The sequence below is a fragment of the Elgaria multicarinata genome, chromosome 8 (assembly GCF_023053635.1).
Source record: "Elgaria multicarinata webbii isolate HBS135686 ecotype San Diego chromosome 8, rElgMul1.1.pri, whole genome shotgun sequence".
Lineage (NCBI taxonomy): Eukaryota > Metazoa > Chordata > Lepidosauria > Squamata > Anguidae > Elgaria > Elgaria multicarinata.
The window spans coordinates 20,742,304-20,756,658 of record NC_086178.1 but is presented as its reverse complement, the minus strand read 5'-3'; the positions used below and the strand labels follow the sequence as shown (position 1 = coordinate 20,756,658).

Genomic DNA, 14,355 nt, shown 5'->3' with positions numbered 1-14,355 from the left:
GCAACGGCAAAGGTAGTTAAGGAAAAAAGGGGATCACAATCAGTACGTTCAGGTCAGGAAGTGCGAACTCGCTCAGTGTCTGAGTGGCAGCAGTTCATTATTGCTTGATCATGCCATGCTGTAGACAGTGTTCTGTTTTGTTCTTTAACTTGTCTCTTAATTTGTATCTTAGGATAGTGTGTTTCACCCAAAGTACACTGGAGAAGACCGGACCTGTACTGTGAAAAACCTTAAAAGAAGCACACAATATAAATTCAGGGTAGGTGGTCTTTTCCCCTTTATTTAATGCCCCTGTCCATTGCAAGAATTAACTCTGTGTGGATGTCACACTACACAGGCTTTGTATGAGATGTTAGGGGGATGGGGAGATGAGGAGGAGGAGGAGAGAAAAGGGAGCTGCCGTTTTGGGCTATGGGAATGTGTTTCATGCAACATCTAGTTCCACAACAAAAAGTTTCTGTAAGCAATTATCAATGGGAAAAGAATCTCCCCTGTTCCCTTGTGAGAATTCTTAATTGCCTGGTACACAATATTATCATTGTAGATAACATGTTTTGGTATTATATTTACAAAATTCAAAAACTTGCTGCGAATAGGATAGTTCATGGGAATTATAAACTGCATTGGTTAGTGATAAAAATTCAGCTGATTAAAAAAACAAATACATCAGAAATTATAAAGTGCAAACCCACTGCAAACATCTGTCAGGGATGCTTTGGGGTGGATTCCTGCATTGAGCAGGGGGTTGGACTCGATGGCCTTGTGGGCCCCTTCCAACTCTGCTATTCTATGATTCTATGATTTCTCCATCTGAATTCAACAGTTTAGTGGAGTCATTGACATGAGAGATGGAAACACAGCAAAGGGAGATAATTCATAAGGCCGTGGGCTTTAGGTTTATTTTTAGGATTGATTGATCAACAATGGCTTTTTCATCATTTCTTTGGTCAGGGCACCATCCTATCAGGATGGCTATACACCTCCAAATATGCCTCCGCGCTCCTTCCGCTCTGCATTTTGGCTGAGGCTCTGGAGAGAGGGAGGGAAGGAGGCTGGAGAGGCCTGAGGATACATTGTAAGCTGGCTTCCCCAGTCCCCTCCCTGCCCCACCCACGGCAAGCCCCCTTTCCCGCCTTTGCAACCTCGAAGAGGCAGCTGGCGCGGTTCTCTCCATGGCGGCTAGGAGGAGGAGGGGAGCTCTGATTCCTGGCTACGAGGTTGGAGCGCTGGCTGCAACCTTGGACCCAGGAATCCAAACTATCCTTTGGCTCCCCAGACTCTGTTTAAGGGTCGTAGGATGGCTCCATGCATTGATTGAACTTGTGTATATTTCCACAAGCTCCAAGTAGGTGCAGTTTTGAATTGCACTTAGACTGAAGCAGGCGTAACATAAATAGCAATTTAGTAATTATGTTACTAAACTATGTTTCTGCAACCATAACATACCAAAACCAAAATAGGATAAAATAAAATAAAATAAATAAATAAATTAATAAACGTGTGTGTCATTACTCCAGTTAAGATTGGTTCTTAACAATTAATTCAACCTTTGGTTGGTTTATCAATTGTTTAAGAACTTCCTTCTCTACTTACTTTGTTGCTCGTTGCTGCTCCTCATCATGCAAAGAGTTGCACAGACAAATGCACACAGCTTGTTTACTTCTGACCGCCACACATCTTCATTGCAGCGCCGATACAGCTGTGCAACAGCTTTTGTCATCAGTGTTTAGATTTAATTTTACATGTAATTTTAGCGTCTTGCCACAGGGTGGCAACCTAACTTTTTTGCATGCACAACATCAATGCTTGATGTTGTGCATGCAAAGATTAAGTCGATATGAAATGTACTTGGGCACGCACACACAGTTGTCTTAACAAAGCGGATAACGTGAAAGCAATTCCGTCGTTTTTCCTTGCTTTCAGTGTCAGATCTTAAGATAATTGCTCAAGAAAGATTAAAGTGCAATTCATTCTAAAATTCACCCTGCTTGTTGCGGGTTTAACTAAAATGGTTGGATGTAGCATTTCCAGATCCTTGATTTCACTGGACAGGAGGCCAGCAACAGTCTCCCAATTGCTCCCAGTCTCTCTCCTTATTCCAAAATCCATTCAACTGCAAATTTAATAACTGCATGCGATATAGTTTGTCCTACAGGGAATGCTACAGAGAGACCAGTCTATCAATCATAACATAATGATGGGCTGTTCCCAGGTGCTGTATCTTAGACTTGCCCACTTTGATCAACTTATCTAAGCAATTAACACTGCCAACTCAACCCCCACCCTGAGCCCCAATCTTCTTAGCCTCTCCTGACATAAACCTACCCGTGTGCTACTCTCAACATCTAAGGTCCTCCTTCGGGTGCCTACTCCAAGGGAAGCTCGGAGGGTGGCAACAAAAGAGAGGGGCTTTTCAGTGGTGGCCCCCCAATTATGGAATGATCTCCCTGATGAGACTCGCCTGGTGCCAACATTGTTATCTTTTCAGCACCAGGTCAAGACTTTTCTCCCAGGCATTTAACAGCATATGTTGAGTTTTTAACTGACCCAGAATAGATGGATGTTGTTGTATGTAATCTGTTTTTATGCTTTTTACGGTTTTAAATTTTGTATATTTGTTTTTAATATTCTGTGTTTTAATCTTTGTAAACAGCCCAGAGAGCTTCGGCTATGGGGCAGTATATAAATGAAATTAATAATGATGATGATGATGATTTCTCCACAATCCCTCTGGTTTTCCCAGCTTTGTTAGGCGCCCACTAGGTTGGTATTGCTTATGCTGTACCTTCCAAGTAGTGTGAAATTCAAACTAGAGCTTGAGCAATCCCATGGCATGAAATAATTGTACTGAGTGCTTCATCAGCCTTGTGCACTTTGCAGGAAGCCAAAGAGCTGGTGCAAAAGGAATTCATGCGATGGCTGCGTTGGTACTGTAGGGCAGAAAAAGGACGGAGCAGGTGTGCAAACTTGTCCTGCCCTCCCGCTCCGAGCTTTCAGTTAGCCAGCGTGGGCCTGGCATTGGTAATGCCTCATTCTGCTCCCCTTTGCCTTGCAATGCTCTCAATTGTTCCCTCCCACTGCACCTCTGCTTCTTGAGACTTACTCAGTGATTTTAAACACATGACTGCAAAATAATTGCCACTGATTTCATTAGGACTTAATTCAAAGCAGAGGGTGTGACCCAGAGAAGTTCAGGCATGCCAAAAGCCCACTGAAATCAGTGTCACTGTGAAGCAACCGCCAGTTCTATTCACTTCAGTTCATTTAACTTTTTACGGTCTGTGCCCATCGTGTTTCAGAGAGGCTTGCTGAGAGAGTGTCTGAGAAGAACCCACAGACTCTAAAATCAAACCTAGCTGTGTCCTTACACAAAACACATTATTTTTTTCGCTCAAGTGATTCAGCTGTGAATTGCTTCAGGGTCTCTTGTACGATGCAGTTTGGCAGACTGACTTACAGCTAATCGCATTCATTTTGTTCCAGCTAATTGCCTCCAACGTAGAAGGGAAGAGTAGTCCTAGTGATGTCTTGGTTTGTACAACAAGCCCCGACAGGCCAGGGCCTCCCACTAGACCTGTCGTTAAAGGGCCAATCACATCTCACGGCTTCAATGTGAAATGGGGTAAGTGTCTTCTTTTTTCTTACTAGACTTTGCCGTCATGCATCTCAAGCCCTAAAAATCAAGAGGATATTTGGAGTCTAAGAAGGCTCATATTGGAGTTGTATCTTTGGGCAGTATCCAATACTGTCACTGCACCTCTGCTAGTTCCATTGCTACGGCGGGCCCTACGGCGGGCTAGTTCCTACAACAGGAACTAGCATTTCTGAAAGCAACCCCAGAAATGCTTGTTTCTAGAACAGGACAGGTCAGCTGAGTTCCCTTTTGCAAACTCTGTTGACCTGCCTCATTCCGGAAACTATTGTTTCCGCTCGTTTTGGTTGCTTTACAAAGTGCTGGCTTCCTGTTGTGATAGTGTTGGGTCCCGCTAACATGTGGGCAGCAGCATTGGATACTGCCCTAAATGTTCTCCATCGCCCTTTTAAGATTTTTACTACTTTGTGTGTGTGGAGCACGCATCTGTAGAGAGATGTTGGGGACTGACATAGCAATGATGCTACCTCCAGTATCAAAGACACTATGCCTATGTACACCAGTTGCTGGGGAACATGGGTGGAAGGGTGCTATTGCACTCATGTCTGGCTTGTGGGTTCCCCGTGAGCAACTGGTTGGCCACTGTGTGAACTGAATGCTGGACTAGTTGAACCCTTTGTCTGATCCAGCGTGGCTCCTCTTATGTACTTACATTCAATGATCTGGGCAGCGGGGAATCAAGGAAGAGGGCACAGAATCATAGAATCATATAATAGTAGAGAAGGGGCCTATAAGGCCATCAAGTCCAACCCCCTGGCCCTCTCACACAGCGGAGGGCCAGGATCTCTTCTCGATCATCCCAGAGTGCAGGCCACGGAATAATGGGATCAAGTTACAGGAAGCCAGATTCTGGCTAGACATCAGAAAAAACTTCCTGACTGTTAGAGCAGTATGACAATGGAAGCAGTTACCTAGGGAGGTTGTGGGCTCTCCCACACTAGAGGCCTTCAAGAGGCAGCTGGACAACCATCTGTCAGGGATGCTTTAGGGTGGATTCCTGCATTGAGCAGGGGGTTGGACTCGATGGCCTTGTAAGCCCCTTCCAACTCTACTATTCTATGATTCTAAGGAGTAGAGTTTCTAAGCAAGAAACGTCCAAGAAAGAAATTGGGCCTTTAGGAAAGAAATATGGTGCCTGCATTTGTAATAGTACGACAGGAGTTGAAACACTTTTGAGCCTGCTTCATCCCATCTTCACTGCATAAATGTAATATTATATATTTGTTCATTTAAACTTAAACTGCTACCTTTATGCTTTTAAAAAAAATAAAGATGAAAAATCTATTGTAAAATTGCTCTGGAGATGGCAGTTGATGGTCAGTTTGTCACATAACAGGTTCTTGACAAACAGTGCTGTATGGATCTGGCTTCTGCTAGAAACTCTCAGAACTGGCTTTTCTGGAGCCCCAATCCTGTGGGGGGAAATATTTTGTTTGAACAAACTGTGGTGGGTCCAACTGAATAAATAAAATTCCGTCTGTACACACCCTAAGCAGCGTGTTCCAGGAATGGGAAACAACAAGTCACAGCAACAAGGATCCTAAACAAAATATCTAAGAACATGCCTAGATGTCTTTATTACCTGAAACATTTAGTAAAGAGTTGATAAGCTGGGAACTTGCTAGTTTAACAAAACACAAATGCATCATTTTGAAACACTGGCATCCGGTTCCTGTAGATTTACTCTTATATATCTGACTCCAAAACCAGACAAATTGTGAAACAGAGAGTAGGGAAGGGAAGGAACAAGGAAGAGCAATAGCCATGTCCTTCATTCCATTAAAAGTCCACATGAGGTGACCCTGTGCAAATAAAGATGAAACTCCTACAGCTGCTACAAAGCTGTAGCAATCCTAATTCCACCCAGTTTCCTTGACTACTAAGTAATGTTTTTAAGATCGGGTCTGGTGAGTCTTCTTTGGACCAGGGACCAGTACCAGTGCTGGAGGGATCTGGTGCTGACAAAAGTAATAGAGTAACGATCAAATATTGACTAGTAAAGGAATGCTTTCTTGTCCGCATTCATTTGCTAACATCTTCTTCTTCTTTTAACAGAGCCTCCTCAGGATAATGGTGGTTCAGAAATCCTAAATTATCTGTTAGAGATTTCAGAAGGAAGTTCTGAAGGTAAATTGAGCAAATATATATTCAGTCGGGTTACTTATAACAAGACATATTTGCAAGAAAAGATTATGGAATGTCACCAGGCGAGAACACTTTCTTAACAAAGAAGAATGTATCCAATATTTTAGCACTGCTTAGCTGGATTGTCCTTATTCCCCCAGAGGTCTTTGATTATAGATTTATTTGCCATCAAATAAATGAGCATGGCAGTGTGAAATTTGTCTCTTAGTAAGCAAGTAAAGAGCAAATGATACTATTTTCTGAATGCGGATAACTTAGGGAGCCATCCTATGTCATGGGATTTTTCAGTTTTCTGGCTCTGAGCTCAGAGTCAGCTCTCTGAGGTAGGAGCCAGGAAACCGCACTTCCTTCACCCTCACAGCCAGCGTGGAGTGAACCTCAGCAACTGCTTCTCCGTACTCAGTAAACCAAGCATGGAGAGGTCCTGGGGCTAAGGAGGAGAGGAGACCACAGAGACTGGTTTAGACAGCTTCCTAAGCACTGCGCGGCCTCCCCCTCCCCCCCCCGGCCGTCCCGCTCCGAAGCACCCAGTTAGACAGGCAAATTTGACCGTTTAGCCAAAAAAGCAGGGCAGATGGAGCATGGAGGAGAGGATCCCTTGTATTCGGCAGCCATCCTGCACTGAATAGTTGTAAGTCCCCTATGAGGGAATGTTGCAACAGCTGGGATTGTTTAGCTTGGAAAATGGGGGGGGGGCTAAGAGGAGACATGATAGAGGTGTACAAAATTATGCATGTTTTTGGAGAATGTGGATAGGGAGATACTTTTCTTCCTCTCTCATAACGCTAGAACCCAATGGGGTCATCCCATGAAGCTAATTGGTGGGAGATTCAGGACAGATAAAAGGAAGTACGTCTTCACACAGTGCGTAGTTAAATTATGGAATTCACTACCACAAGATGTAGTTACGGCTACCAATTTGGATAGCTTTAAAAGGGGGTTGGATAAATTCCTGGAGGAAAAGGCTATCAATAGCTGCTAGCCCTGATGGTCATGGGCTACCTCCAGTAGCCAAGGCAGTAAACCTGTGTGCACCAGTTGCTGAGGAACATGGGTGGGAGGGTGCTGTTGCACCATGACCTGCTTGTGGTCCCTGGTCAACAGTTTGTTGGCCACTGTGTGAACAGAGTGCTGGACTAGTTGGACCCTTGGTCTGATCCAGCATGGCACTTCTTCTGTTCTTAAGGTGCAACCCATAAGATTGCGCCCTTCATGGCTTCTCACTGAAGTTATATATTACTAATTGGATACCTGGCAAAGTGTCCTCTCTCCCCTACCCCAGAACATCTTTGTTTATTTGTATCTATCTACGGTTCGTTTTGAAAAGGAGCCAGAACTAATTATTTTCAGAATGTGGTTGATTTTCCGTTATTTCCGAACTTTTGCTTTTATTTTTAGTCATTCACGACTGGGTGCAAAACTTGTATTGTGCAGTATTAAGTAAGGGCATCTTTCTCCAACCTGGTCCCCTCCAGGTGTGTTGGACTACAACTCCCATAATCACCCAGCCAGCTTTGCTTTGTAATCCAACACATCTGTAGGGCACCAGGTTGGGGGAAGGCTGTGTTAGGGTCTCCTCTCACAAAGGAATGAAAAGTGGCTTTTATACATGGCAAATAACAAACCAGCAAAGGAACACCAATTCTAACGGACAACTTGCTTTAAGTGAATCGTTTCAGCTGATCGAACGGCCTTGTGGGTAAAAGTCCATAGGCCATTTCTTCCCGTAAAGCACCCATTGCCATTAATCACTGGGAGGCCTGTAACCTAATGGAGACTAAATAGCCCTCGAGGCTTATAGTCGTTGTTTATAAGTCACTTGAGCTCGTCCAATTAACCTTACAGCAAATCAATGGGAAGTGGCGTACAGAGGATCTGCTACAGAATGTATGTGTACATACTTGAAACCAGGCACTTTGTATAAGCTCCGGGCCTGCTGTATTAGCACTGGGGGACACAGTCAGGTAAGCATTGTTCTGACACTGCAAGGTACCTTTTCCATCTTCCTGCCTCCTGTTTTTAAAAAGCTTTTCTTGTGTGGTGCATTATCTTTTGGGGGGTGCTAATACCTGTTCTGAATTTCGATAGAACTACCAGAGCTAATATTTTGCATATTTTCATTGCGAGTTTGGAACCAGGTACTTCTTCCCCACCCACACGGCCTGTATGTTTGGGTCAATATGCAGGATAGCGAATTCAAGACCTGAAGCCACAAATCAAGAAATCCCCCGTTCAGGTCTCACTCAGGCCTTTAGGCAAAGCGCTCGCTTTCCCTGGGCCACAGCCCCCCTCCCCACCTTCTGCAGTATGCAGCTGATGCTTATAATTACCCATTACAGGGCTCTTGTAAGACAGTATCTGAAGCGCCTTAAACACTGGAAAGCTTTCCATCACCCTTCCTCCAGACGTTTTGGATCACAACTCCCTTCAGACTCAGCATGGCCAGCAGTCAGGGATGATGGGCTCTGTAGTCTGAAACTACACCAGATTGGGGAAGGCTGCACTATATAAATGCCAACAGTGGTATGATGGTGTCTTCATGGTGGTCTGATCTGAACTTTCATCACTGTTGAAATTAAGTACTTAAAAAAACAAACATGTCAACACTGCAAGCTGCAAAGACGGTTTCTAGCAAGGAAACCGAGATCCCATCTCCAGACCCGCTTGCACTGTTAGGGTTAAAATATGAGCCCAGTATTACCTACTCTGACTGGCAGGGACTGATCCTGTAACCTTCTGATAGCAAAGCAGATGTTCTACCACTGAACTATGGTCCTTCCTCTCCATTAATGCTGACTGGACATGGCCAATGGAAGCTAGGATTAGAATGGAAGCTAGGATTAGAATTATTAGAATGTAAGCCTATGCGGCAGGGTCTTGCTATTTACTGTTTTACTCTGTACAGCACCATGTACACTGATGGTGCAATATAAATAAATAAATAAATAATAATAATAATAATAATAATAATAATAATAATAGGATGGTGATACCCCACCCCCGTCAGCTCTTACTCCTGAGAAGGCCCAGTATTCAGTGTTCAGAAGTTTCTCTGCCCCGTTTCATACGTCCTTTGGACAGCTGCAGTGGTAGAAAAGCGAATGTCTCCCTGACGGGCCATCCTAAAAGAAGAACTTGCTGCTGTTTTCAATAAGGCGATACAAAGAAACAAAGTAAAGGTGGAAACTTTGGTTGTCCTTTTAATTAGGCATGTAAATATTGTTATATGTTCAAGTCAAGTTTTGTGATACAATCTGCTTCTTACATTTACCAGTAAATCTATGACAGGTTTTCTTGGCTTTTATCATAACAAACACCAAGTTTTTCTACCCTGGGTTGCATGGTCCCTTAGAAAAAACCTCATGGAGATGGTAAGGACCAGGAGAATAGTTAGCAGCCTTGGTTTCCTACAGTCCTGTGAACGTGTCTGAATATATTTTATTTGTCTATTTTATTTTCTATCCCTCCCTTCTTCCAAGGAACCAGGGGTGACACATTTTCCCCTCTCTCTTTTAATCTCACAACAACCCTGAGAGGTAAGATAGGTTCAGGGAAAGTGAGAGTGCCACAACCAAGCTTACTCATGAGCTTTATCACTGAGGAGGGATTTGAACTCAAGGCTCCCCAGTCTGAGTCCTTGGGCAGGTGGCAGGGCCCGATGCATGGATGGCAGGAGCAGCAAGGTTCCCACAGCAGGGCCATTCCCACCCCCTCCCTCCTGTTAATCATTTGGTATGAATGTCCAAACAGGGTTTACATCTAACTTGCCTTCTTTCTTTTTCTAGTGTTCTGAAAGTTTACTTGTTTGTACATTAAGCGTTGCTCCGGGCCAGTGTCAATCACCCAGAGTCCTTGGGAAGCCAAAGCATAAAGAGGTGCAGCTGCAATGGGGTAAGTGGGCTTTGCTTCCAATTAATTTGTTTGCTTCCAGAAACACAGGCTACTGTGCTACTTTAAGGGCGCAATCCTATGCATGTTTAGACAGAAAACAGTCTTACAACTCTCAGCGTTCTCCAGCCAGCCATGCTGTCTAGGGCATGCTGGGAGTTGCAGGCCTTTTTTCTGCCTAAACATGCATAGGATTGCATCATAAATGATTGTTCACTAAATGCCTTGGAAGTGGTTAGATGCCTTGGGGATGATGCCTTGGGGTGCAAATATTTCAATAAATTTATTTATTTATTACATTTCTATACTGCCCAATAGACGAAGCTCTCTGGGCGGTTCACAAAAACTAAAATCATAGTAAGACAACCAACAGGTTAAAAGCACAAATACAAAATACAATATAAAAAGCACAACCAGAATAAAAACCACGCAGCAAAATTGATATAAAATTAAAATACAGAGTTAAATAAATAAATAAATAAATAAATGCACATGTATTTTCATCTTAAGTTCTGAAGTGGTTGATAGGAATGTGAAATTTGTAAAGTGCTTTAGGATAATTTGCCATTGCTAATTACTACACTAATACTTTGGTCTGCAGATCAAAGCTTACAAATTCTATCTGGATTTTATTTTTGAGCTTCTAACAATAGTTGAGTTTGAAATAGCAGTTTGTTAAAATAATTTTAAAGCTTTGATATCCTAATCCTATCCATATTTATTTGAAGGCGCAGCCATCTCAATGGGACTTTCTCCCACTGATTTCATGGGACTTCCTTCCAAATAAGTACAGAAGACTGCATCCTTAATCATAGGGAAAAAATATTTTACAGCATTTTAAAATCGAGAGGCATCTTTAGAACTGATAAAGCTAAATAGGTGCTTTCAAGTCAAGTGCAAAAGATTGGGCCTGCTCAGACAAAACGCTAAGCCATGGTTAAGCCGCTAACCCTTTTGCAGCAAGTGGATATTATCTAATCTGTTTTTATGCTTTTTATGGTTTTAAATTTTGTATATAGGTTTTAATGTTCAGTGTTTTAATCTTTGTAAACCACCCAGAGAGCTTCAGCTCTGGGGCAGTATATAAATGTAAATCATAGAATCATAGAATAGTAGAATTAGAAGGGGCCTATAAGGCCATCGAGTCCAACCCCCTGCTCAATGCAGGAATCCACCCTAAAGCATCCCTGACAGATGGTTGTCCAGCTGCCTCTTGGATGCCTCTAGTGTGGGAGAGCCCACAACCTCCCTAGGTAACTGGTTCCATTGTAATGATATAATAATAATAATGATGATGATGATGATGATGATGATGAAGAAGAAGAAGAAGAAGAAGAAGAAGAAGAAGAAGAAGAAGAAGAAGAAGAAGAAGAAGAAGAAGAAGAAGAAGAAGAAGAGAGCATATTTAAACTATGGTTATGTATTGGTTCACACGACATGCTAATTCATGGTTCACACAACATGCTAAGCCATAATGTTTTGCTCAAAATGCTTAACCATCATGGCTTAGTGTATCATTTGAACAAGGTCATTATATGTAGATAATATATCAAAATATATGGCAAATATATGTTGTTCCCTGCAGTAGGCAGCAAGATACAGCTTAAGTTTCTATAATATATCCAACATAACTGAGAGTGTCTTCTCACTTTAACGTTAGTAGACAGGTACAGATATTGAAATGCAAAAATACACACATTCAGCAATTAATTTGTTAAATTCATTAATATATTTTAAATACCACCTTTCCTTTTTAAAACACATAGAAGCACCAACTTGGCAATATTCAGGGCTCTGCTTCTGTGTGTTTTATGGGGAAAGTGGCAACCTATACAAGTGTGTGGTTCACAATTGACACATTATTTAAAAGTTACTTGGCCTGCCTGCTTCAACTGTTGTTATCAGAGAGTGTAGGGCAATTATTATTTTTTTAAAAAACTATGTGTGTGTCTGGTGCAATTGCAGTAACGATTATGGATATAATAATTATTATGATGTTACTTTCCAGATGCTCCCCCTGTGTCAGAAAGTAGTTGTAACATCTCAGCTTACAGTGTAGAAATGACTGGGCCTGAAGAGACTGTTTTGGAGGTGTATCATGGTCCAGATCTTGAGTGCACTGTCACCAATCTCCTGCCTGGGACAACGTATCACTTCAGAGTGAGGGCTTTGAATGATGGAGGGGTAAGCAAGCTTATTTAAGACAGTGTAAATATACAGCTAAGAGCATACTGCTATTCATGTTTAGACAGAAAAAAGGCCTTCCGCTCCCAGCATTCTCCAGACAGCTGTGCTAGCTGGGGCATGCTGGGAGTTGTAGGCTTTTTGTTTTGTTTTTTGTTTTAAGCATGCATGGGATTGCACCTTAAGTGGGTTTGGAATTGGCCTTTGGAAAAACCATGGGTTGAAATTGCAGCTCTGTCGTGAATGTTATGGACTCTTTTGTTACATTTACATCGTGCCTTTCTTTCAAGGAGCTCAGGTGGCAGATATGGTTCTACACACACACACACACACACACACACACACCTGGAAAGTAGAGTTAGGTTGAGAGGTAATGAATGGTCCATGGTCACTCAGTAAATTTCATGGCTGAGTAGGGATTTGAAACCAAATCCCCGTGGTCCTAGTCAAACCATTGCACCACATTGGCTCCCTTCCTCAGCATCTCACATTGAATACTTTACTGCAAGCTGATTTCTCTCTTCTACCATTTGGCTATGCTCCTGGGATGTCACTGAATGTTCACAAACACTAATTTTGTCGAGAAAGAGGGGTCTAGAGTTCTGAATTTCTGGTGCACCTAAGGATGTGAAACTTTTGGCTCAGATGAAAAAAGGCCCTCTTACTGGATCTAGGGACAGAAGGGGCTGCATGCTGCAAGGACCCGGTCAGTCAGGGGGTTGTTGAAATCTGGGGAGTGAGACAGAAGGGAAGGGAGGAAAATCTCAATCCGGACTCTTAAATTAAATGTCAATTTCCTTCAGGAAATTTTAGATCTCTTAAGATAAATTACTGAGGGCTAGCATAAACAAGGTTTCGATATTATGAAATATTTATATAACAGTGTTGTTGTAATTCATAGAATCATAGAATAGTAGAATTGGAAGGGGGCTATAAGGCCATTGAGTCCACCCCCCCGCTCAATGCAGGAATCCACCTTAAAGCATCCCTGACAGATGGTTGTCCAGCTGCCTCTTGAATGCCTCTAGTGTAGGAGAGCCCACGACCTCCCTAGGTAGTTGGTTCCATTGTTGTACTGCTCTAACAGTCAGGAACAATTGTTGACAATGTTGCAGATAATATTCAAAATGTAGGGGCTACTGACACTCACATGGGAATGTTGACTATTCTCCATGCATCTGGAGGAAAACCAGGGATGTCTGAAATGGTGGAATTAAGTTAGCAAATGAACAATGAAGGTGACTGTTTAGCCTTTGACCACATCCATTGGCCTGTCTTCGTATTTTCAGGCATCTCCATATTGAACCTGCACTGTAACAAAACTAGAACACAGGGTCATTCCGTGAAGCTGATTGGTAGAAGAGTCAAAACAGCTAAAAAGACATGCTTGTTCACACAACACATAGTTAAACCATGGAATTTGCTACTACAAGATGTAATGAGGGCCACCAACTTGGATAGTTTTAAATGGGGATTAGACAAATTCCTGGAGGAAAAGGCTATCACTGGCTACTAGACCGGATCGCTATCTGCTACCTCCAGTATCAGAGGCAGTAAGGTGAGGAACATGGGTGGTAGGGTGCTGTTGCATCATGTCTGGCTTGTAGATTCCTGGTTAACAGTTGGTTGGCCACTGTGTGAACAGGGTGCTGGACTAGATGGACTCTTGGCCTGATCCAGCATGGCTCTTCTTATGTTCTTAAATAATACATGTATATCATTGCATAGTATATAATGTCTGTTTATATTCCCCCCCCCCTTAGTATGGGACTTACTCTGAAGCCACAACAACCACAACAACTGCTGGGCCTCCCAGGCAATGTAGACCGCCTTGCCTTGCCTTCCTTTCTGACACAAGTGTACTTGTTAGCTGGGAGGTAAGAGAGCTGTATTTCTGTACTTCACGCTTCAATCCTGCTTAAATAAACCGAGACTAGGATGACCCATGCCAGAGAATGAATTTGTAGAATTCTGGTATGATGTGAACAACTGTTATCACTGTAGAAAATTTCATATTTTGAATACTTCCTTCCATTAAAAGAAATAATCACCTTCAAATAGAACAGTAGCACAGCATAGAGAAGAAATTCATCTCTTCCCAATTTGCTAAAGTGCAACTGGAGAGAAAGCCCCAGCAATCCCTCTGGCAGAAATCTGGCCTGACGGTCCTCAAAAATATTAGCCTCTCTCTTCTTTTAGTGCTTTCCTTTCCATTAAACTGTGAAAGACCTTTTGGGGGTTAAATGCAATTGAGCATTTTGTGTGTGTTGCAGAGTCCTGAGAGCTTTGGTGCCGACATCTCGGAATACAGGTTGGAGTGGGGAGAAGATGAGGAGTCTTTAGAACTGGTGTATAGCGGCACAGGCAATTCCTTCGAAATCAGCCAATTGTCGGCTGCAGCACACTATTTCTGTAGACTACAGGTAAATTGAGTCCGTTGTCAAGGTATGATGCAGAATGACATGAGAACTAATTTACTTTACTTC

The 14,355-nt window shown here is 42.7% G+C and overlaps 1 protein-coding gene across 2 annotated transcripts in view; it reads left to right on the top strand.

The window, feature by feature from the left end:
- Window positions 1-14,355, top strand: part of FNDC3B (fibronectin type III domain containing 3B) — a 328,130-nt gene that overhangs the window by 256,482 nt on the left and 57,293 nt on the right. For both annotated transcript variants that reach the window (XM_063131975.1, XM_063131976.1), the window contains exons 14-21: window positions 173-259; window positions 3,484-3,622; window positions 5,708-5,779; window positions 7,643-7,761; window positions 9,583-9,688; window positions 11,694-11,869; window positions 13,633-13,746; window positions 14,143-14,292. In XM_063131975.1, the coding sequence (XP_062988045.1) occupies window positions 173-259; window positions 3,484-3,622; window positions 5,708-5,779; window positions 7,643-7,761; window positions 9,583-9,688; window positions 11,694-11,869; window positions 13,633-13,746; window positions 14,143-14,292 (963 nt within the window). The remainder of the gene's footprint in view (window positions 1-172; window positions 260-3,483; window positions 3,623-5,707; window positions 5,780-7,642; window positions 7,762-9,582; window positions 9,689-11,693; window positions 11,870-13,632; window positions 13,747-14,142; window positions 14,293-14,355) is intronic.